At 32.5% G+C, this 18,934-nt stretch overlaps 1 protein-coding gene across 12 annotated transcripts in view; it reads right to left on the bottom strand.

Moving 5' to 3' along the window:
• Nucleotides 1-471: 471 nt before the first annotated feature.
• The window catches only part of LOC119638839 (putative thiamine transporter SLC35F3), a 32,173-nt gene continuing 13,710 nt past the window's right edge, over nucleotides 472-18,934 (bottom strand). For 2 of the 12 annotated variants that reach the window (XM_038035884.1, XM_038035883.1), the window contains exons 2-10: nucleotides 17,594-18,632; nucleotides 17,321-17,499; nucleotides 17,068-17,196; nucleotides 13,942-14,131; nucleotides 13,704-13,793; nucleotides 13,495-13,624; nucleotides 13,068-13,137; nucleotides 8,398-8,427; nucleotides 545-997 (exon numbers count right to left, since the gene is read on the bottom strand). In XM_038035884.1, coding sequence (XP_037891812.1) covers nucleotides 545-997; nucleotides 8,398-8,427; nucleotides 13,068-13,137; nucleotides 13,495-13,624; nucleotides 13,704-13,793; nucleotides 13,942-14,131; nucleotides 17,068-17,196; nucleotides 17,321-17,499; nucleotides 17,594-18,434 — 2,112 coding nt within the window. In that variant the 5' untranslated portion in view covers nucleotides 18,435-18,632. Of the gene's footprint in view, nucleotides 998-3,025; nucleotides 3,082-4,999; nucleotides 5,082-5,255; nucleotides 5,307-7,556; nucleotides 7,637-8,397; nucleotides 8,428-13,067; nucleotides 13,138-13,494; nucleotides 13,625-13,703; nucleotides 13,794-13,941; nucleotides 14,132-17,067; nucleotides 17,197-17,320; nucleotides 17,500-17,593; nucleotides 18,633-18,934 lie in introns of those variants that run through there. The other 10 variants (XM_038035886.1, XM_038035885.1, XR_005247499.1 and 7 more) reach the window with 9 other exon arrangements.

Raw genomic sequence — 18,934 nt, 5'->3', positions numbered from 1 at the left:
GTATGGTCAACACCGAATTGAGATTTAGGCCAGCCAACACGGACTTGGCGGTCGGCACGGTCGGACTTATAATTTTAAAAAAGTTTCTATTTACTGTCCTCAAATAGGGCAGATGCTTAACTAAAGAAATGACAACAAAAAAAAGTTTAGATAATTTTGAATAAACTTTAATGTACCCTAACTCGCGACAGCGATGAAAGGATGGTAGGACTCTTTGTTTTCGTTTTCGTTTAATGTGTTTACGATATATTGATAATGAAAAGTTTACGTTAGAAAAATATTTTATATTTTTTAGAATCGACTCACATTTAATATTAAATTTTTATTGAGCTGCAATTATTTAATTTTTATTCTATTTACTAGAAATTGAAGATTTACTTAAAAGTTATAGGTATATAGTGAGATTTTATAATTTTATTGTTATTGTTATTTCTTGACCGGTTTTCTCTTTTCTACTTTTTTCTATTTTCTTTTTTGTATCGTTTTTTATTTTGTTCATTTAATTTTACTTTTTGTTTTTTATTTCAAATTTCAATGAATTCTTTTAATCGGTGGCCGCGTAATAAACGACAGTTGATTTACGACGAAATCCCAAATTGAAGAATGAGGTTTCCGACTTTTTGCGTTCATGTTCATGATCGCTGCCAAAGTATGAAAACAAGCGTCCACCACCACTGCCGACAGGTGGAGGACGAACACCAGTACTACTGGGTGTACTTGAGCAATGATGGCCACCGAGTGATGATAAAGATTGACTTGATTGTCGTTGTCGTGGTGATGAATGGTATTGTAGTAATTGTTGTTGCTGTTGTTGTTGCTGTTGCTGTTGATTTTGTTTATGATGATTGCTGTGATGTAAAAAACCAGTTGGCGATAAATCAGTCATCTCACACGGCCAGAGGGTGACCGTAGATGGGACCTTATGTATCCCGTCCGATAATCGATAATGGTGGGATGCTGACCGGCTAACGAACCGTGGCGAGGACCTCGACCCCATCTTTATGATTTCGTTTTACATTTATTTCGTTTCAAAATATAACATAAAGAATAAATTAAAAAAATACAAAAAAAAAAAAAAAAATTAATAAAACAGATATTAATTTTTAGTATAGAAAGCACATTGAATTTTTTCTAATTGTTTTCTATTTTATTAGATATTTTTTAGGCTAATAATAATTTTTTATTTATTTTTAAATTCTCATTGATTATTATTATTTTTTGAAGTAAAATTAAAATAAGCCAAAACTATGTATTTTTATTATAAAGTGCGCAACATGAAACTGTCTTAGACGAGACTGTCTATCACATATCACTTGCGTCTTTCATCCACCACCAAAACTTGAAATTCCTTTAATTTAATTGTTGCTTCTAAGTACGTGATTAGGCACATACAGTCTGTATTGATGTGTGGGTATACGCAGGTAGGTTCGTTTGGTGTCTACTTCCCGAAATTGAGATCAAAAATTGAAATTTTGGATTTAGAGATCTAAATATTCAGTCTAAAAGGAATCACAAGAGTGAACTTAACATTCTTTTACATAGGTAAAGACTGTTGCTCCTTGAGACGATTGGCTTGCAAGGGTTTGAGGCGATTGTATTTGTCTTACTTGCTATTCTCATAACTAGAATATGAATCAGACTTGAACTCTGAATCGAAAAACAAACATTTCATGCAGGTGTGTGTGTGTGTGTGTATTTTTTATGAAGTAATTGATCCTTTAAACCCTTCATAATTCAAATTTTCAAAAACTAAGTATTCACTCGTCAATATCTATTTTGTCCCTTAGATATAATTCATACCCACCATCGCTTTTTGCTATTTTGGTTTTGAGCTCTTTCGCCTGTCTTTATCGACTTAATAGTGTCAAAACTCCGTCTTTTCATCGGTATTTTCGGTTTTGAGAGATCTTTTTGGTGATAGCTGTTAACTATTACTGCCCTTTAATCATATCTACTGTGTCTTACTATTCTTTGATCACTGTTACTTACACTGCTCTTTAACCTCGTCTACCTTGTCTTGCTACCCTTCGATGTGGTACAGTATTCTATGATCGTAGCTATTTTTTTTCTTTTCGATAATAGCTACTAAATCTTACTGCTCTTTGGTCAAACCCAGCCCGTTTTACTACTCTTTGATCCAGGTTACTTAATCTTACTCTTGCTCTCTGATCACGTCTACCTTGTCTTGCTACCCTTCGATGTGGTACAATATTCTATGATCGTAGCTACTTTTTTTCTTTTCGATAATAGCTACTAAATGGCACTGCTCTTTGGTCAAACCTAGTCTGTTTTACTAGTCTTTGATCACTGCTACTTAGTTTTACCGTCCTTTGATCACACCTCTTTTGCCTTGCTACCCTTTGATCATAGGTACTTAGTCTTGCTACTATGGTCCACTTGGCCTATTTACGCATGCGTTGTTAGATTGTTCGTAGTCGTAGAAAAAAGGAACTCGTCATATCTTACACCTTACACCAAGTTTGACGGTAGAAGTTATTCGAACGTCAACAACTTTAATGTAATGAAATTTGGAAACAAACTCGCCCGTAACAAATGTGGGTCATAGCATAGCTTCTATCTGTCCATTGGTATGTTGTTTTAAATTTGCAAAAGTGAAGAACTGAAACCCGCTACGTATATGTATTATATTTAGCTCATGGATCATACTTTCAATTCCCAAAAGCTGAAAACAAACTTAAAGTAAAGATAGTTTGAAAATATTATTGTTCTTAGCAGATGAACTTAATTAAGACGCCGACAACTATTCAAGGTGTTTAAGGTGGTGGATGTCAATGGTAAGATACAAGGCTGATATGTTTTTTCGTATTGCTCCCAAATGGGTTTTTCACTTTTTTTTAAATTATTCTAATTCAAAATTTTGATCCATCTAATGTAGTAAATGGTGTTACGATCACTTTTATATTTTATACAGAATTAGGCGGAAAGGATTGTGGTAAGAAAAAAAAAAAAGAAAAGACTTAGTCTAAGAAGTACGAAATTGGAATTGAGAGAAAAGCTTAATTACATAATACTTATGAAATATCTGGAATCTCGTATTTAATTACGCATAAAACATTCTCTCTACACTTTCGAGAAGGCATACAAAAAGCATTTTAGGATTTAAAAAGAGAGAAATACATATATATACAGAGAGAGAGAGAGAGAGAGAGAGAGAGAGAGAAAGGCGCAGAGTATGACGGGAAAAAGAAAAGCAGAGAAAAGCATGATTTTAGAAATAAATATATTTATAAATAAACATAGTTATATATATATTTTTACATATATATATATACATATACATATATACATATATATATATATATAGTTATAGTTAAGAAGCATCAACTACTTATAATACATGTTAAACTATATTCGGTGTACTTTGTTACCACAAACACAACGTGTAAGCATTTATAAACAATATTTTAATTAAATACAACTTTTAATATATTATATATAAATTCAATCAAAGATATTTTTTTCCTTTGTTCACTTATATATACCTACGTATGCATATTTATAAGATGAACACAAAATACAAAATGTTTCCTAAGCTAATAATAAAATTCAAATTAATTGCTAGAAAACAGTTGTACTCGGAGCAGTCAATCAGCAATAACCGCTATTGAGACCTTATCGGCGATGATAAGAAGCTAGTTAAAAAAATTGTAGAATAGATTGCCAATATACAAAGGAAGGGTGTTAAAAATTATTTTCAATACACAGAAGTCTGAGCTCTAGCTAAGATCTTATGTTGTGGCAGCAGTATGAGAACCCAACAAGATTAAGGAAATTATATTCAGCGATGATCGACTATCTAGTGCTACTCTCTCACGATCTTTATCTTAAGAAACAGAAAAATAAGAAAAAAAGCTTTGATACTCTATAATATCGAATGCTGTTGCTTCATTTTACTTTAAGATCTTTAGGATCTTCTCACTTTAAATTGGTTTTCCAAGGTTTAAAATTTAGCATTTTTTGTATATATATATATGTATACTGTCTGCTTCAGTCTAGTGAGACAAGTCTCACGTGCAGGAAGTTACAAAAAACTGCAAAGAATTCAAAAAGCGGGCTGTATGGCGTCTTTCCTTACCATCACGATCGAACATATGACATAAATCAATATCAGATAGGGAGGCGAATGATTGTCTCCAGTTAAACTCTCTTGGCTTAGAGCAAAGCAGAACTTGACTATGTGAACGATCTGAATATCGTTAATATCGATCTTTAAGAAATTTATTCAGAAATATTATTCCTATTCATCGCAATCCGTACGATCTGTGGTAAATTGTGAAATTACTTCATTTGAGTTGCAATGCACTTTTCTGGGGCTTTACTGCCGTTATCTTATACGTTATCTTATTCTTTGTTCATCCAAAAGCGGCATTTGGCTAGAGAGCAGCATTCAGTTCAGCAAGATTTTTTAAACTATCCAAATTTTTTTTAAACAAAATCCCCGTCCAATCACGCCAAGTGAAGGTCAACAAAAATTCTTCTTGGGTTTCCTTTGATCGCAAGAGCTGAAGTTGATAGAGGAATGATAGACAGATGGAAAAGTGCGACGTAGAGTATATGCGCTGCATGTGCCATATTATTAATCACCAAAAATGGTAAGACGTTTAATAACAATTTAAAGAAACGAAGATTTCAAGCTTAAGATATGTCCTAATATAATGTCAGTAAAGACAATTATACATATTTTCATTCGTCGTTTTAATCGAAAGCCGCAATATATGACTTCTTAGGTCATGGTGAGTTCAACTTGAAAATGTTATTTGCAATTTTGTTGTGATCGTCTACTTTTAAAATTTTCCCGGGGAAGCAAGAATCAAACAAAGTCTCAAACGGACTGCTGACAGACTGATATGAAATAAAATATAAAAAAAGGAGAATTTAGCCTCCGTACCTGCTTCTCAGGCAAGTGAAGGTTTTTCGTTTTTTTTTTTTTTTTTAATACTATGCATAAAACATGAACAAAATATATTTTCGTACCTACCTGTACAGATATTTGGAGCACTTTTTGGGTTTAGTTGGTATCAGCTTTAAAAGTTACAATTTTCTTGTTTTGCTAATATTTTCTTTAAAACCAAATATTGGGGAACATTTTGAAATTAGTATTCAATGCAAAAAAAAAAAAAAAAAAAATATATATATATATATATATAAAACAATTGATTAGTGAAGTTAAGCATACGCTTATATGATGTATGTTTGTCTGTGTGATTGTGTAAGAGTTTTTACTCAAAGCCTACCTTGTTGGTGGTGAGGCGACTACCACATCACGTCTACAAAATGCGGGCCGACTGTATTAGAAGACGGGTTGAAAATTTTGGCAGTTGATGTCGGGATATAAAGAATGTCAAATAACATACGGCATGTGTGCAAGTATGTAAGTTTATATGTGTGTAATTTTTTTTTTTTTTTTTTAATTTTTCAGTGCAAATTATGTGTTGAAACGTGAATCCAATCGGGTAAGGCGGTTTAAGGATTTTTTTTTTTTTACAAAGAATGTGAAACAGAGAGAGAGAGAGAGAGAGAAAGAAAAACATAGGAGTATTTGTAAGCTGAACTTTGGTTATGTGTTTATCTCAAACCATAAAGAAAAATAAAAAAAAAAAACAAAAAAAATATAATAAAAAAAAATTTCAACACTAATAGTAATTATAACTTACAATACAACTAATTTTATTTTATAACAAAAAAAAAAAAAAAAAAAAAAAAACAATTTAGTTTAGTTTGTTGAGAGTGTCATTAGAAGTTATAATAGCTTGAGATAGAGAGAAAGAGAGAGTGAGAAAGAGAGACAGATGGAAAGTACATATAAGGCACTGTGCACAGAGAAAGTTTGCATTGATGAAAGTTGTCAAGAATAAAGGAGTTGAAGCCATAGAGAATGGGACAAAAGAAAAATCAATTGACATCAATAAATGAATGAAAAGATTTCTTCAACCATTGAAACATTGTTTAATCGATTAAAATTTATTTTGAAATTTCAAAACTTACCTGCTTTAAAAGAAGGAAATAACAAAAATCAAAGCTTGCCATACACTACTAACTGCAAAGCAAAGTCGCATGTGGTTATGCAAAATTCAAAGTGGAACATATTTTATCCCCGAAAATAAATTACATGTGTAGTTGTGTGATCTTCCAAAATTAACTGATATTCTAATGTTATACAATTTAAATAATATTAAGTGCTTGAGCCGGAAGATGAAGCGTAGGGCAGTTTTCTTACTTCAGTTTTAACTTTTTTTGATCACTTTCTGTAGAATGCTTTCACAGAGAGGTCACATTTTCTTTTGAGATGATGGGTTTTTTCGAAATTATATCGTCTAAAATTTCCCCTTTGAGATTTCAACGACTTGAATTCAGTCTACGTTTTCGAAGGGTTTATTAGGTTACCCAAGTTTTTCCTTTTATCAAAAATTTATAATCATTCAACTTTGTTTCTCGCCTCGTTACCGATTGAACCTCTTTTTAGAGAAGAGAAAAGTCTATGAACTTCTCTTGGCAAATAAGATAAGTAAAGCAAGAAGTAAAATATAAAAAATTGAAAAGAGCATAATTCAAAGATTATATACGGATTAAAGCGGCTAAGATCCGGTTGCAGAATAATTTAGAAGAAGCAACTGCAAATAGCTGAATTGATGGAAGAACTGCATTTTAAGGATCATTTCTTGCATTTTTATCGTAAACCAATTTGCAATCATAAGCGCACTTTAATCAAACCAGTGACCAGAAGCTTATGGAAACCAATTGCTTCCTAAGTGGGTTACATGCCGCACTTTTTCATTTATTTCTACGAGATTACTCGGAGTAACAAAGAGCCAACAGTAGCGGAGGCTTTTTAAAAGCAAAGCGATAGCCATAGCTAAAAATTCTCTATTTGTTTGAGGTTTGAGTCGCTATCCAAAGCATAAATTTCGGACCCATGATTTTGAATAATTCTCTAATTACTTTACTCAGGCTATAAACTTGTACGTCTATATCAACTACTCGATAGTCGTCACCAGCAATGTGCGTAGAGTGTGGGAAGAGTCTGCTAACCGTTGGTTGAAGCTTTTGTAGTGAAAAAAAAAAAAAACGAAAAAGAAAAAATTTATAAAATATAACGATTTTGCCTGTACATGTAACAAGATGACGATGGCAAACAAACGTGAAGAAGTATATAAGGAGTGGCCGTAGCCTGGGAGATCGGTAAATGTGTGCCTTCTTCTAGTTCTTAGCTTAGTTCAAGCGAGAGAAAAATGATAGAAAATCGATGAATCAAACTACAATAGTCGTTCGCTTACGATTGACGGTGAAAAGCTGTTGATTATCTAGTTGCGAGATATTTTATTAGAAAAATTTCAATATCAGTTCATTTTGGAACACCTCTTATTTAGAAGGAGAAGCTCAAACACAAGCAAAGCAAAGTAAAAAAATATTAATTTATAAAATGTTAAAAAAATTACTTCAATGATAAAAAAAAAAAAACAGTAAAAAAAGTGTTAAAGTACACACACATTCTTTTTTTTTTTTTTGTTATTATACTTATCAAATGATTTAAATACCGTTAGTAGGGATTGGATTAGTAGAAGTAGTAGTAGTAGTAGTAGAAGTAGTAGTAGTAGTTGCAGTGTAGTCTTTAAATCTTCCATTTTTATCCATTTTAAAAGGAGTTTCATTTTAACAAAATTTGCAGACATGAAAGGCACAGCGCGTACAGTTACATTCAAAATGTACATCAAAATATGTATTTGATGTATACATATATATATATATACATGCAAAGAAAGGAGAAATTATCGAATAAATTAGAATATATTTAAAAAAAAAAATTATTGAAGGAAAATATCACAAATAACATAACATTAAAACGGGGAAGAACACAAGGCCCAGAAAAATTAAAATTAAATCGAATATCGTAACAAAGTAATAAAAATAATGAAACGGTGTTAGTAGTTAGTTAATTAATAACATGAACGTTGTATTATATATATATATATATATATAAATATATTATTATAAATATATATATATATATATATATATATATATATATTTATATATAGATATATTTATAAAAATATAACAATAGAAGAATTCGCAAATAACCAACAATGACACTCTTTTTGTTTTCATTTCATTTTAGTTCTCTTGAATAACTAACTTAAGAAGAACAACTTAATGCAGAAAATGCTTTTAAAAAAATTGAAATTAGCCTCGTTTTCGAAAAAAGTTCGGAAAATAACAAAATCATAAAAACATTTTTGATTTGAATTTGAGAACTTAAGAAGAGAGAAACGAAATTTTTTCCTTTTTCATTTTGATTGTGAATCAAATCCTGTTTGGATTTTCTTTCGCTTCTTGTTGTTGTTTGTACGGTTTTGCTTTTTCGGCAATAAAACTCACCTCGCATTGTGACCCAACAAGATGATATTTCTGGAAAATACAACGAAACACCGTATATGCGGTTTTGGTTTTTTTTTTTTTTTATGTAGTTATGTGGTATTTTTTTTTATAGTTTGGGGAAAAGAAAAAGAGAGATAGAGAGAAGAAAGTGAAGAAATAGAAATAGAAAATCGTTCTTTACTAGTGATTATCTTTCGTTTCGAAGAAATTTCTTTTTTTTTTTTTGTTTACTTTTTCTTTGGTTTTAGGTAAACTCAAAGTGACTTGTAAGCATGCAAAAATTTAAATGAAAAGGAAAATTTAAAAAAAAAAAAAAAAAAAAAAATAAAAGATTTTTTATTCAGAAAAAGAGTCATTCTTCACGTTCAAATGTTTAATGAATTGCAATACATTTTTATAGCCACAGCCGACATATCCTCATCGATCGAAATATGAATGCCTTTTTGGAAACTTCGCTCGCTATGTGTTTGTTCTTAGCATGAGGTGTAGGCAACTTGCCTGTCCATTCGCCCAGCAGCGAAAATAACAAAAATGAATATAGAAACTTGAAACTTGTCTTGAATTTTTCTTATTATTCTGTCCCCTATTTTTAGTAGATCCCGTTACAATAGCATTAAAACAATCCTGAAACAATCTCAAAAGAAACTGCTAAGAACCTTGACACATTTCCGCCATATAATCAATGCGAAAATACATTATGGCGTTCTTTTCCAATAGATGTCTCCAGAGTCGGGTCACTTTGTTGATGGGAGGATAGTTTCAAAAAATTTATATATATATATATTTTTCTTTTTTTGCTTAATAGATGTTTTGAACCCTCTAGGATAGGTGAAAAAAATTCATTGTCAGCCAAAAAAATTTTTTTTCCAATTTCGGGATTTTCCGTAAGCAAAATGTATTGGACATAGCGACCGACATTGTTAAAAACCGTTAGAGGTTTGAAGATATATATATTGGTACCCAATTCTTGAAAATTCGCAGCTTGTGCCACAAAATCTGCGCAGAAAGGGAAAGAGAAGCAATATTTCAACTTGAAAAGTCAGTTGTATCTTGTCTTGGAATCGAAAAATAAAACAGTTGTATAACACATGTTAAAACTTTAAGCGTATTTTTCCCGAAACATAGCTTTTGATTTGTTAATTTATCTTCAAAACAACATTCTCCAGTGAAAAGTCGGCTTTCTTCTCAATCATTCTTCTACTACACAAAAATTAATATTTGCTCCTAGATATAAGAATGTAACATAATAATTTTTTTTTAAATTCAATTGTGACTAAAGGAGCTGCTTACCGCAGCGTCCCTTGAGCTAGAGCTGTTTCCACAAAATGGCCGCCGTGTTGTCATTTTTCGAAAATAAATTTTTTCTTTATGCTTAAGCTTAACAACCTCATACCATACCATAACTTCTTGATAACCTCCTACTTTTCGTTGCGTTTAGAAAAAGTTTAGAAGAAAAGTCTTGTTACGGCATTAATATATAACATTACATTCCTATTGATACCATACTATGGCGTATTATACGTGGATAGTCCAGAAACTTTATGACGTCTTGATATTTGATTGAAAGGAATTATGTTTTAAAATGGGTCAGAATTCTGAAAAATCCACTGATAACATTTCGCAGCCTGTTTGAAAAGGGGGCGTAATGCTCTGTAGTTGGTGAAATTCAAAGGGAATCGGCCATCAACTTTCACTTGTTTTCTATGATTGATTTCACCTTTGACGGTCAACAACTCAGATGAATGAAACGAGAGGAATGTGCTAATGAATAATGTCGAATTTTGAAATAAAAAAATAATTATATTTTTTTTTACTTCGGCCGATAAAAATTATCTTAACCAGGCACAATCGGTTGACAAAATGCTCACATTTGATAACAGCCAGGCATTACGAAATAGTTTATAACCTCAATAAATTAGGTATTTTTTTGCCCATGTATGTTTTGCATTTTTGACGTTTCACGTAGTAGATGTTGAGGTAACTTGTCATCTATATGTTCACGTATAGATTGTGTGCATTTAAATTCAAGATAGGGCTGATGGATAGATAGCGAAAAAACGACGTCAACTGCCTTAAGAAAAACCGAAAATGCCAAAAATTTTTAAAGTATTTTTTCTAAAAAGCAAAATAAACTAATTGAAACCTTAGTGTCGGCCTACGCCTTACATCATTGTTTTTGTCGTAAAGTCACAAAAGTAAGAATCTGCTGCCAAATATTATTTTATTTTTCATAACAACCTTTACATGAGAGGTGACAAGGAAAATTAATCCAAAAGCGATCCACTGCAGTAAATTTATATTTGAAATATATTCTGGATCGATTTTCATTGTAAAATATCGAAAATCGGTTTCTTTTTGATATATTTTGAAAGGATGAGAAACTTAATATATAATTTTTAAGTGGCTTGACTAAGTTTAATAAAATTTTTTTTTTTTTCAAGACTAATGGTGACTCTGTTAGAAAGTGATAATGTTGGTAGGCCTGCAAAATGTTGGCAGACCTAAAATTAATTAATAAATTTGTGCAGTAAAAATTCGATTTTCTTACTAAAAATAAATTGCGGTCAGTTACGTCTTTACTATGGAATATTTTTACTATTATGAGTGTTCGTTGCGTCACTATTTTTGATTAGCAACGAATTAACGACATTATAGACTTTCTATTATTGTTCACCTTTTTTCGTCACAAGATATTAAACATTAGACCTTTTTGCCGTGCAAAGACCAATCTTTTCATGAGTACGTTTTATAAGAGAATACTTTTAAATAGAAATAGACATATAGAAAAATAATACCAATAAACTTCACGCTTAGATGCCAAATCAATATACTAGACCAATTTTTGTAATAATATATTAAAAATTAGTCCTCATTGACACATATTTAGGAGAAAGGCATCAAAAATTATTTCCCTCCTATCGAGATTTTTGCACTTATACCGCCAGCTATAGTTGTACTTTTTTTCTGTGCGGAAGCGTATAGTAAAACTAGTTCGACCCAAGTCATTTCCGACTTCATGCGTTTTAGGCATTGGAATATAATTTAATATTATCTCCAAGTTTTTTCAATGCGGGCGGAGAAAGCTCGACTCGAGCGATGCCATGTTTTCAGCTCACTACTACTATCCACGTTTGTACCCATCACGTCTGTAGTTCACGCTAATCTTCTCATCGAATGCCAGTGATGTGCCTATACAGAATGAAATCTTCATGCACAGCACTTCTGATACACTCCGTGGTTTCTCTTCTTAAACAGCTTCCCATATCGCCAGGATGTCCAGGATTTTATGTCCATGTGGACATAAAAAGTGAAAACGTTCCACATGTCAATGTTTGAAATGTACCTTGATTCACCTCAATAGTTAGAGCACTGAGATTTGAGACTGAGAAAATTTCAACATATTTTCTTTATTAACAATCCATTACGAAATTTGTTTTGAAAAGTTCAAGATGATAACTGTCCCGATCGACTTGCAATTAACAAGAAACCTATTAAATAAGAAGATGGACTTACTTTATTTCCATTACTATAAAATTCTTCTACTTAGTGATTGAAGGTCATCGTAGAAGTAGGGGGTCCGTTGGTGAGAAATAATTAATTAAATTAATTTTTAAAACGTTTGTCCTTGGGGAGGTTAATATAAATTATATAAAAAAAAGGTAAATTCTTAAATTGAATTATAAAACATGCTTAACGTTAGTGCTTATTTCACAAAAAGCTGCGAGTGCTTAATTATGATATAAAGAAGGAAAAAACGAAACTTTCAAAAAAACTTTATTATTATAAAAAATTATTTACAAAACTTGAATGTTATTTATTAAACGTTCAAACTAACAATTAGCCATAACAAGGAATTTCGTTTCCTACTAGATTGGAAGCCAACGTTAACTTGTAGGTAATAGTATATGCGAAACGTGTGGGAGAGGAAAATCAGATACCATTAACTATATGGATATATAACAGCCGCCAACAAGTGTTCTGTGTGGGTGTGTGTGTGTGTGTATAAGTGAATGAATCAAAAGGCTTTTAAGAGCAAGAACACTAATCTCTTGTAGAACGAACGTAAAAAAAAAAAGTTTGTTTATACAGAAGTATGCAGATAAAGTAACAATGACTACAACTTTTTGTAGCTCTACGAAAATTAATGATAAATGATGTGAAATTACTAAACAGACAGAGAAAGATGAGATGTTCTTATTATATATATATATTGTAATATAGTAGCTAACTGGAGGTTTCAGTAAAGAATTCTTTACAATGCTTATTAAACAAATGGATTGATCCTGAAAGACTCCGTTCCAGGCGTGAAAAAGTATAGAGAAGTAGTAATAAAAAATAAGAGATAGTTTGAAAACCTAGTAATGGGTTATATAAATTATTTAAATTCTTTGCCATTATTCTTTTTGTTTTTTTTTTTTTTTTTTTTTTGCTTTGTTATATAAAAGCTCAAGCTTTCTTTTATATATTTTACTTAATTTTTTTTTTTTTTTTTTTTTTTTTGTACAACAACTACAAGCATGAAAACCTTTTAAAGGAGGCCTTTAATAACGCTCGCTTTACATAAGTACTGGTTAAGGTTTTCATTAACTGATTTTGTTTTTCTTTTGCCAAAATGAAAATTATACAAATTTATTTTTATAAGAACAACAACAACAATAACAACCGCCTACCGAGTGATTATAATGAATATCAGCTAATTCACAACAACACTGGTAACGTAGTATAGCACGACCACTTTTTCTGAAATGAGTTGATTTGAAATATTTTTTTTTTTTTTTTCGTTGTTTTTTTCAAAGATAATCAAAACCATTTATTTCAGCAAAAAATAAAAAAAAAAAAAGAAATATTTATTATTGAAAAGGGAGAAAAAATAAGGGAAAAATATATATAAAAACGAAATTTTAATTATTATTACGTTTGCTTGTTTAATAATACGGAAAAAATGTTTTCATTATATAATTAATTAATTATTTTACGAAATAGAAAATTAGCTTAAAAAACATTCATTCAGTTTTAGCAAAATTAAAGGGGAAAAAGGGTAGTAACACGGTTGAAATTTCTATATAGAAACAGAAGAAATTAAAATCTTCAACCTACCTTAATAGCCGTGTTATGTAGTCGGGCCAATTCTCTGGGAACATAACCAAAAAGAAACCCACCGCTATTAGTATGACACCAGCCAGTTTCATGCCAGCGAATGTCGCACCATATAGAACTACATCCAAAGCTAAAGACGAAATAATTTCATATGAATATTATGCGAAGAACAAAACCATTTCGTTAAGATCAACATTTTTCAGACGTACCTCCCGAAACTGGTACTGCCGTAATTAAACCTAACGTAACAAACATATTATAGGTAACAGCAGAACTAAATTGCATTAATATATGAAAGACTGCAAAGGAATTGCGCAGGCAAGAGAGAAAACACAAAAAAGATAAAAGAAAAAAAAAAAAAAAAAAAAAAAAAAAACGGCAAACAATGTTTATAATTCGTTTAATAATAAAACAAGTAGTGGAGAGCTTATAATTCACATAGCTTACCTAGTAGCAGAATGCTAGCAATCAATAATATTATCCAGGGCATACGATCTGAGGGCATAGATTCTGTGCCGGTAAAATACAAGGCCACACAAACAGGCCATATGAGCAATGCATTTAAAAATCCCAATGTAGTAAATGTGAACGCAATCTGGCCCACTGGTGGATCGCCCATCACTTTGCGAAACATCACCTTAATGAAAAATTCAGTTTCATTATAGCCACACGAACATGTATGCACTTGTAAAAAAAATGTATGTACTTGAATGTAACGTTAGTCAAACAATAATAGCAACAACAACAACAACAACAACAACAACAACAACAACAGCAACAACAACAATAACAACAAGAACAAAAATTTAATAAAACACATCTGTTACATAAACCCGCAATATATTATGCTGTTTATAAATCAACGTAACGTTACTGTAGTCGCATGCATACCATATAACGTTAACAAGGATAAAAAAGTTGTCACAGCTTGTGTGTACTGTGGATGGTCTTCTTTTTTCTTTGTTTTTTTTTTTAAACAATGTTATATGTCTCGGTTCTCACAGTGAGTAGGGTTAAGTGTTCTCCAACCATTTACTATTTAAAATCAAAAGAGTACGCAACAGTGCGTATCCTCCCAAACAAATGTATCCTGAGCGACTAATTCTTAATTCCATTAGTTTCGATACAGATTGGTTTATCCAAAAAAAAAGACCCAAGGCTTATCGCCTATAAGTGCGAACACGATTATATATAGAGAGGGAGGGAAATAGGCAATGGCCTCTGTGCGAATGCTTCGGAGTTCCCCCTAAGCATTTGGCGACTTTTTTTTTTTATATAACCACCAGGTCCAAAATTTACAAAATTTTTCTCTTATGAAGATATTTATGGAGAGAGTGCCTACCGCACAAAAAAGTTATTGACATTAAAAGATACGTGCGGTGAAACATTTGCATAATTTACAAATGTCCTCAAAGGGTTTCCTAATCAGTCTATGGACGATAATAAATTGAGACTCTTAGTAGCCACAAAAAGTAGTTTTCACATCACTATGATTTTTATGCGGTGACTAGGAACCGCTTAAACGTCTAAAAATAATACCGCACAAAAGCAGGTTTGAGTGTAAATTAAAAAACAAAAACGCAAACAAAAATGTAGCAATTTTGAAGTCTTTACGTATCAATTTTAACTTTCCAAATATCTTGAGTAATCGTAGCGCAAATTAAGCAAGCAAAGAAGAAGAAGTTTATTTGTTATCCTTTGATATTATTCTTATACTGAATTCCAATAAGTTCATGATGAGTATAAGGACAATTCTAAAATAGATGGCACAGTCGAAAACCCACCTCAGAGCCAAATTTTTAACTTCAGTTGAGCATTCATTGCTGTAAGAAGTTTACATTCTCACCTTATAGTAAATTTTGAACACCTGACCTGCTCACGTGTCAGTATACGTATAAATAAAGCAAATTTGTTACTTCTTAGTCGAGTGGCAGTAAGGGAAAGGAAATTTCATGGCATTGCACGTTTAGACGCTTAGTTGTGCGTATATATCGAAGGAAAGTGAATACGTTTTACTATGCGTTCACTATAAAGTAAATGTCGCAAAATAAATGACTCAATATATAATACAACGCTAGCCATCATTTATCTCGAAAGGGTAACTAGTTTTAGTAAGCTATTCACAAATGCGAAAATTTTATGGATAGCGTCATAAGAATGGAATCGCTACTCGAAAAGATGTCGATTACAAAAAGCAATAACAAATGATTGAAAAGTCAAGGGCAAAACTTTCCAGTTAAATGCTGCTAATGTTTGAATGGCCGAATTTATTATATGTTTTTCTGCCCCCACTTCTCTCGCAACTTTTGGCCATCTTTATATATTTATAGGGCCGAGTATCATCATTGGAAAGGAATTACGATATCTTGGCTTTTGATAAGTTGCTCTTCAGCTCAATTCCTTTAATTGTTGGTCGTAACTTTTTGCTACTAGTACAAGTGCTGTGTTCGCGATTTCAAATGTCAAATGCGGTAGAGTTTGCTTTGGTCTATGCACAGCTATGGTGCGTGCACAGTCGTTAAAGGCACAGCACTTATCGATTGAACACATACCTACTAGATTGTGGAAATCACTTTCACTAGTTTCTTCTCTTTTCCCACTTCTTTGTGAACGTCGCCGTGTTGCACAAATAGGCAGAGAACGTTCCCCGAGTGATTGGTCCACATAACAGGAAAAAAAAGAAAAGTTACAACCAGTTGATGCTTGGACCCTTACCGGAACCTTATTCCTTTACCATAACGATCTACTTGAAGTTCTGCTTGCACTTAAGCGGTACAATTTGCACTATTAAGTAAAACGTAAGAGTACTGCTCTCGAATGAACAAGTTGTAGTTGAACTCAGCGCCCTATAAAGCTGTTTACGTCTTCTCGTAGAAGATAGCAAAGATTTGTCCAACATCTCAATATGCTTTCTATATGTGCGAAGCATATTTATTGTAATGCGATGCTTGCTTTATAGGGTAATACATCCCCAGCTTTTAAGGACGTAGCAATGTTTATACTAATTGATATCAATGTGGCTATCATAAGAGTTTCAACGATATTGCTAGGAATTATAGGTAAACAGACGGATTCGATAAAATCTCACTTTTTAATGCTCAGTAAGACGATATCTCAAATAATTGATTTAAATGCAAAAGAAGAAGAAGAAGTGACGGGCATATCAATAAACTCTAGTGTATAGGACAATAGGAAATGCGATCCTTCATCTGTCGAAAATCACCTCAGAAAATATTCCCAATTCAATAGTAATCTCTTGGTGAGAATAACGTCTTCGAAGAGAGTCCCCAAAAGAAAGCCTCCAAAAAATATACATCTAACATCAGGACCCTGTATTCAAAACCTTTTTAAAGATAACTAAATGATTCCCTGTCGTGCTCAATTCAATCAATAAAGTACGAAAGCAAGCTATGTTTAACTTGAAGAAAGCCTTAAACATCTGTATTCATAAAACAAACTTAGGTTTCTCGCAAATAAAAGGATATCTTAACTAGTTAACTATAACGTTACGTATATTAGTGCGTGTATTGCGAATTCCTTATTAAACGGTTTTATGTTCTATAAGTCACTTACCCGGAATACCGCATAGCAAGCAGCCGCTAACGTAGCCAATACTACGCCGCTTAATGTTTCGCTCTCAGTAATACCGTCCATATAGGCTAGCAACGCGATGCCAGTGTCACATAATATAACCGCAACAATCTTTTGCAACGTTCAGGTTAAAGAGAAAGTCAAGTGAAGAGCAACGAAAAATAAAAAAAGTAAAGCAAACATTAATGGAATTTTCTATGAGAATTCAGGTATCACGTGTAAAAAAGCAAATTACCCGCACTCCCACAAATTGCTCATGCAAAATAACCCAAGATAGTAAATAGACACAGGCAACATTGGTGGCAAACAATGCCATAGCGTCGGTGGCAAATAAAGCACGCAGTGATAATGTATATAAATAAGTGGTCAAAAGCCACAGCACACAAAACGACAGGCAGCGATTAAGGAAACGACCTGAAGTTAAGTTTAAAAAATAAAAATAAGTAAAATTGATTTTCTTTAACAACACATATATACACTTTTTATATGATCAAGTGAAGAGACTTACCTACAGTGAAACCACGATCACGAAAACCTCGTAAAACGTCGCCTAATATTTCACCGGGTTTATCACATTTTCTTAACGAAACTCTCCCTAGTACGTAAATCGGAAAGAATAAGAATGAAAAGTTTGTAAAAAACCAAGCAGCGAAAAACGGGGCACGAAAGACGTTTGTTTGTACAGCCGGTTCCGGTATATGGAAGATTTTTGTAGCGTCTTCAACATCGGCCACGACACCCAATGAATTATCGCTTATCGGCAATAGAGCGTCATCGTCATCACCCATTATATTAACTAAATCATCCGTTGACTTATCGATGTCGTCGATATTATCGAGCATATAAGAACTGCGATTTAAATATAAAAACTTAATGCAATGCGTTGCACCCACCCATGACGCTGTTACCAATATTGTAACGCAAACTCCAAAATACATTTTCTGCGCTAGTTCGGAACAACAACTTTCTTTGCATGCTTTTAGGCGGGGGAAACGTGTTATATGCGCGGTTTCGTTCACTCCAAGCTCATTATTGGATGAGTCATTGTCGTTGGCAGCATTAGGGACATTGGTAGTGACAGTACTGCCACCAACTGCGGTTCGTGCGGCAGCTGCCGTTGCCGCAGTAGGACATGTATCGGGATGTATGGTAATAACTTCATTGGGATCTTGTTGACTCGACGACACCGAGTCTTGGTGGGTTATCTGAGGATTACTTGTGTTTAGAATGTTGGTAAAACCACCGTCGTAAGGACCGTTCGGAGAATCACCGGTAACCACCACGGAAGGTGTACGTACCCGATGAGTCTTCGGATTAAAAATAGCTGGTATTTCACCGTCTCGTGTCATGCTATCGTTGTTCTTCTTGTTTCTTTAATAGCAAATGCATATTCTGATTTGTTTTTCTGGTTTTTTTTATTTTTTTTTTTTATTTTTTTTTCACTTTTATTTTAAATTAAGTCTTTATTCGTAGGGGAAAATGCACTTAATTGATCTTTTGTTTTAGGAATTTTACTTGATCTTCACAATGATAAAAATAAAAATTGACTGAAAGAAGCCACAAAGAAATTGAAACTCGAAACTTGATACGATATTTTTCTCTTGAACAGCGACTTGAATTTAGTTTTTTTTTTTCACCTATCACCTATTTCAAAATGACTCTAAGAGACCTACCGCAATCCTATGGAAATCGAAAAATTTTCTATTAACATTTGATGTCTCAGTCAGGTGAGTGGCCCATGTACGTGGGTCGATGTTCAGTGTTGCTTGTAAAATGTGAACCACATTAGCCGTTTTCAAAACTATACGATGGTGTCAGTAATACGATAGCTGTGCTGCTCGAACGCGCT

The sequence above is a fragment of the Glossina fuscipes genome, unplaced genomic scaffold (assembly GCF_014805625.2).
Source record: "Glossina fuscipes isolate IAEA_lab_2018 unplaced genomic scaffold, Yale_Gfus_2 110, whole genome shotgun sequence".
NCBI lineage: Eukaryota > Metazoa > Arthropoda > Insecta > Diptera > Glossinidae > Glossina > Glossina fuscipes.
This window is presented reverse-complemented; position numbering and strand designations above follow the sequence as displayed.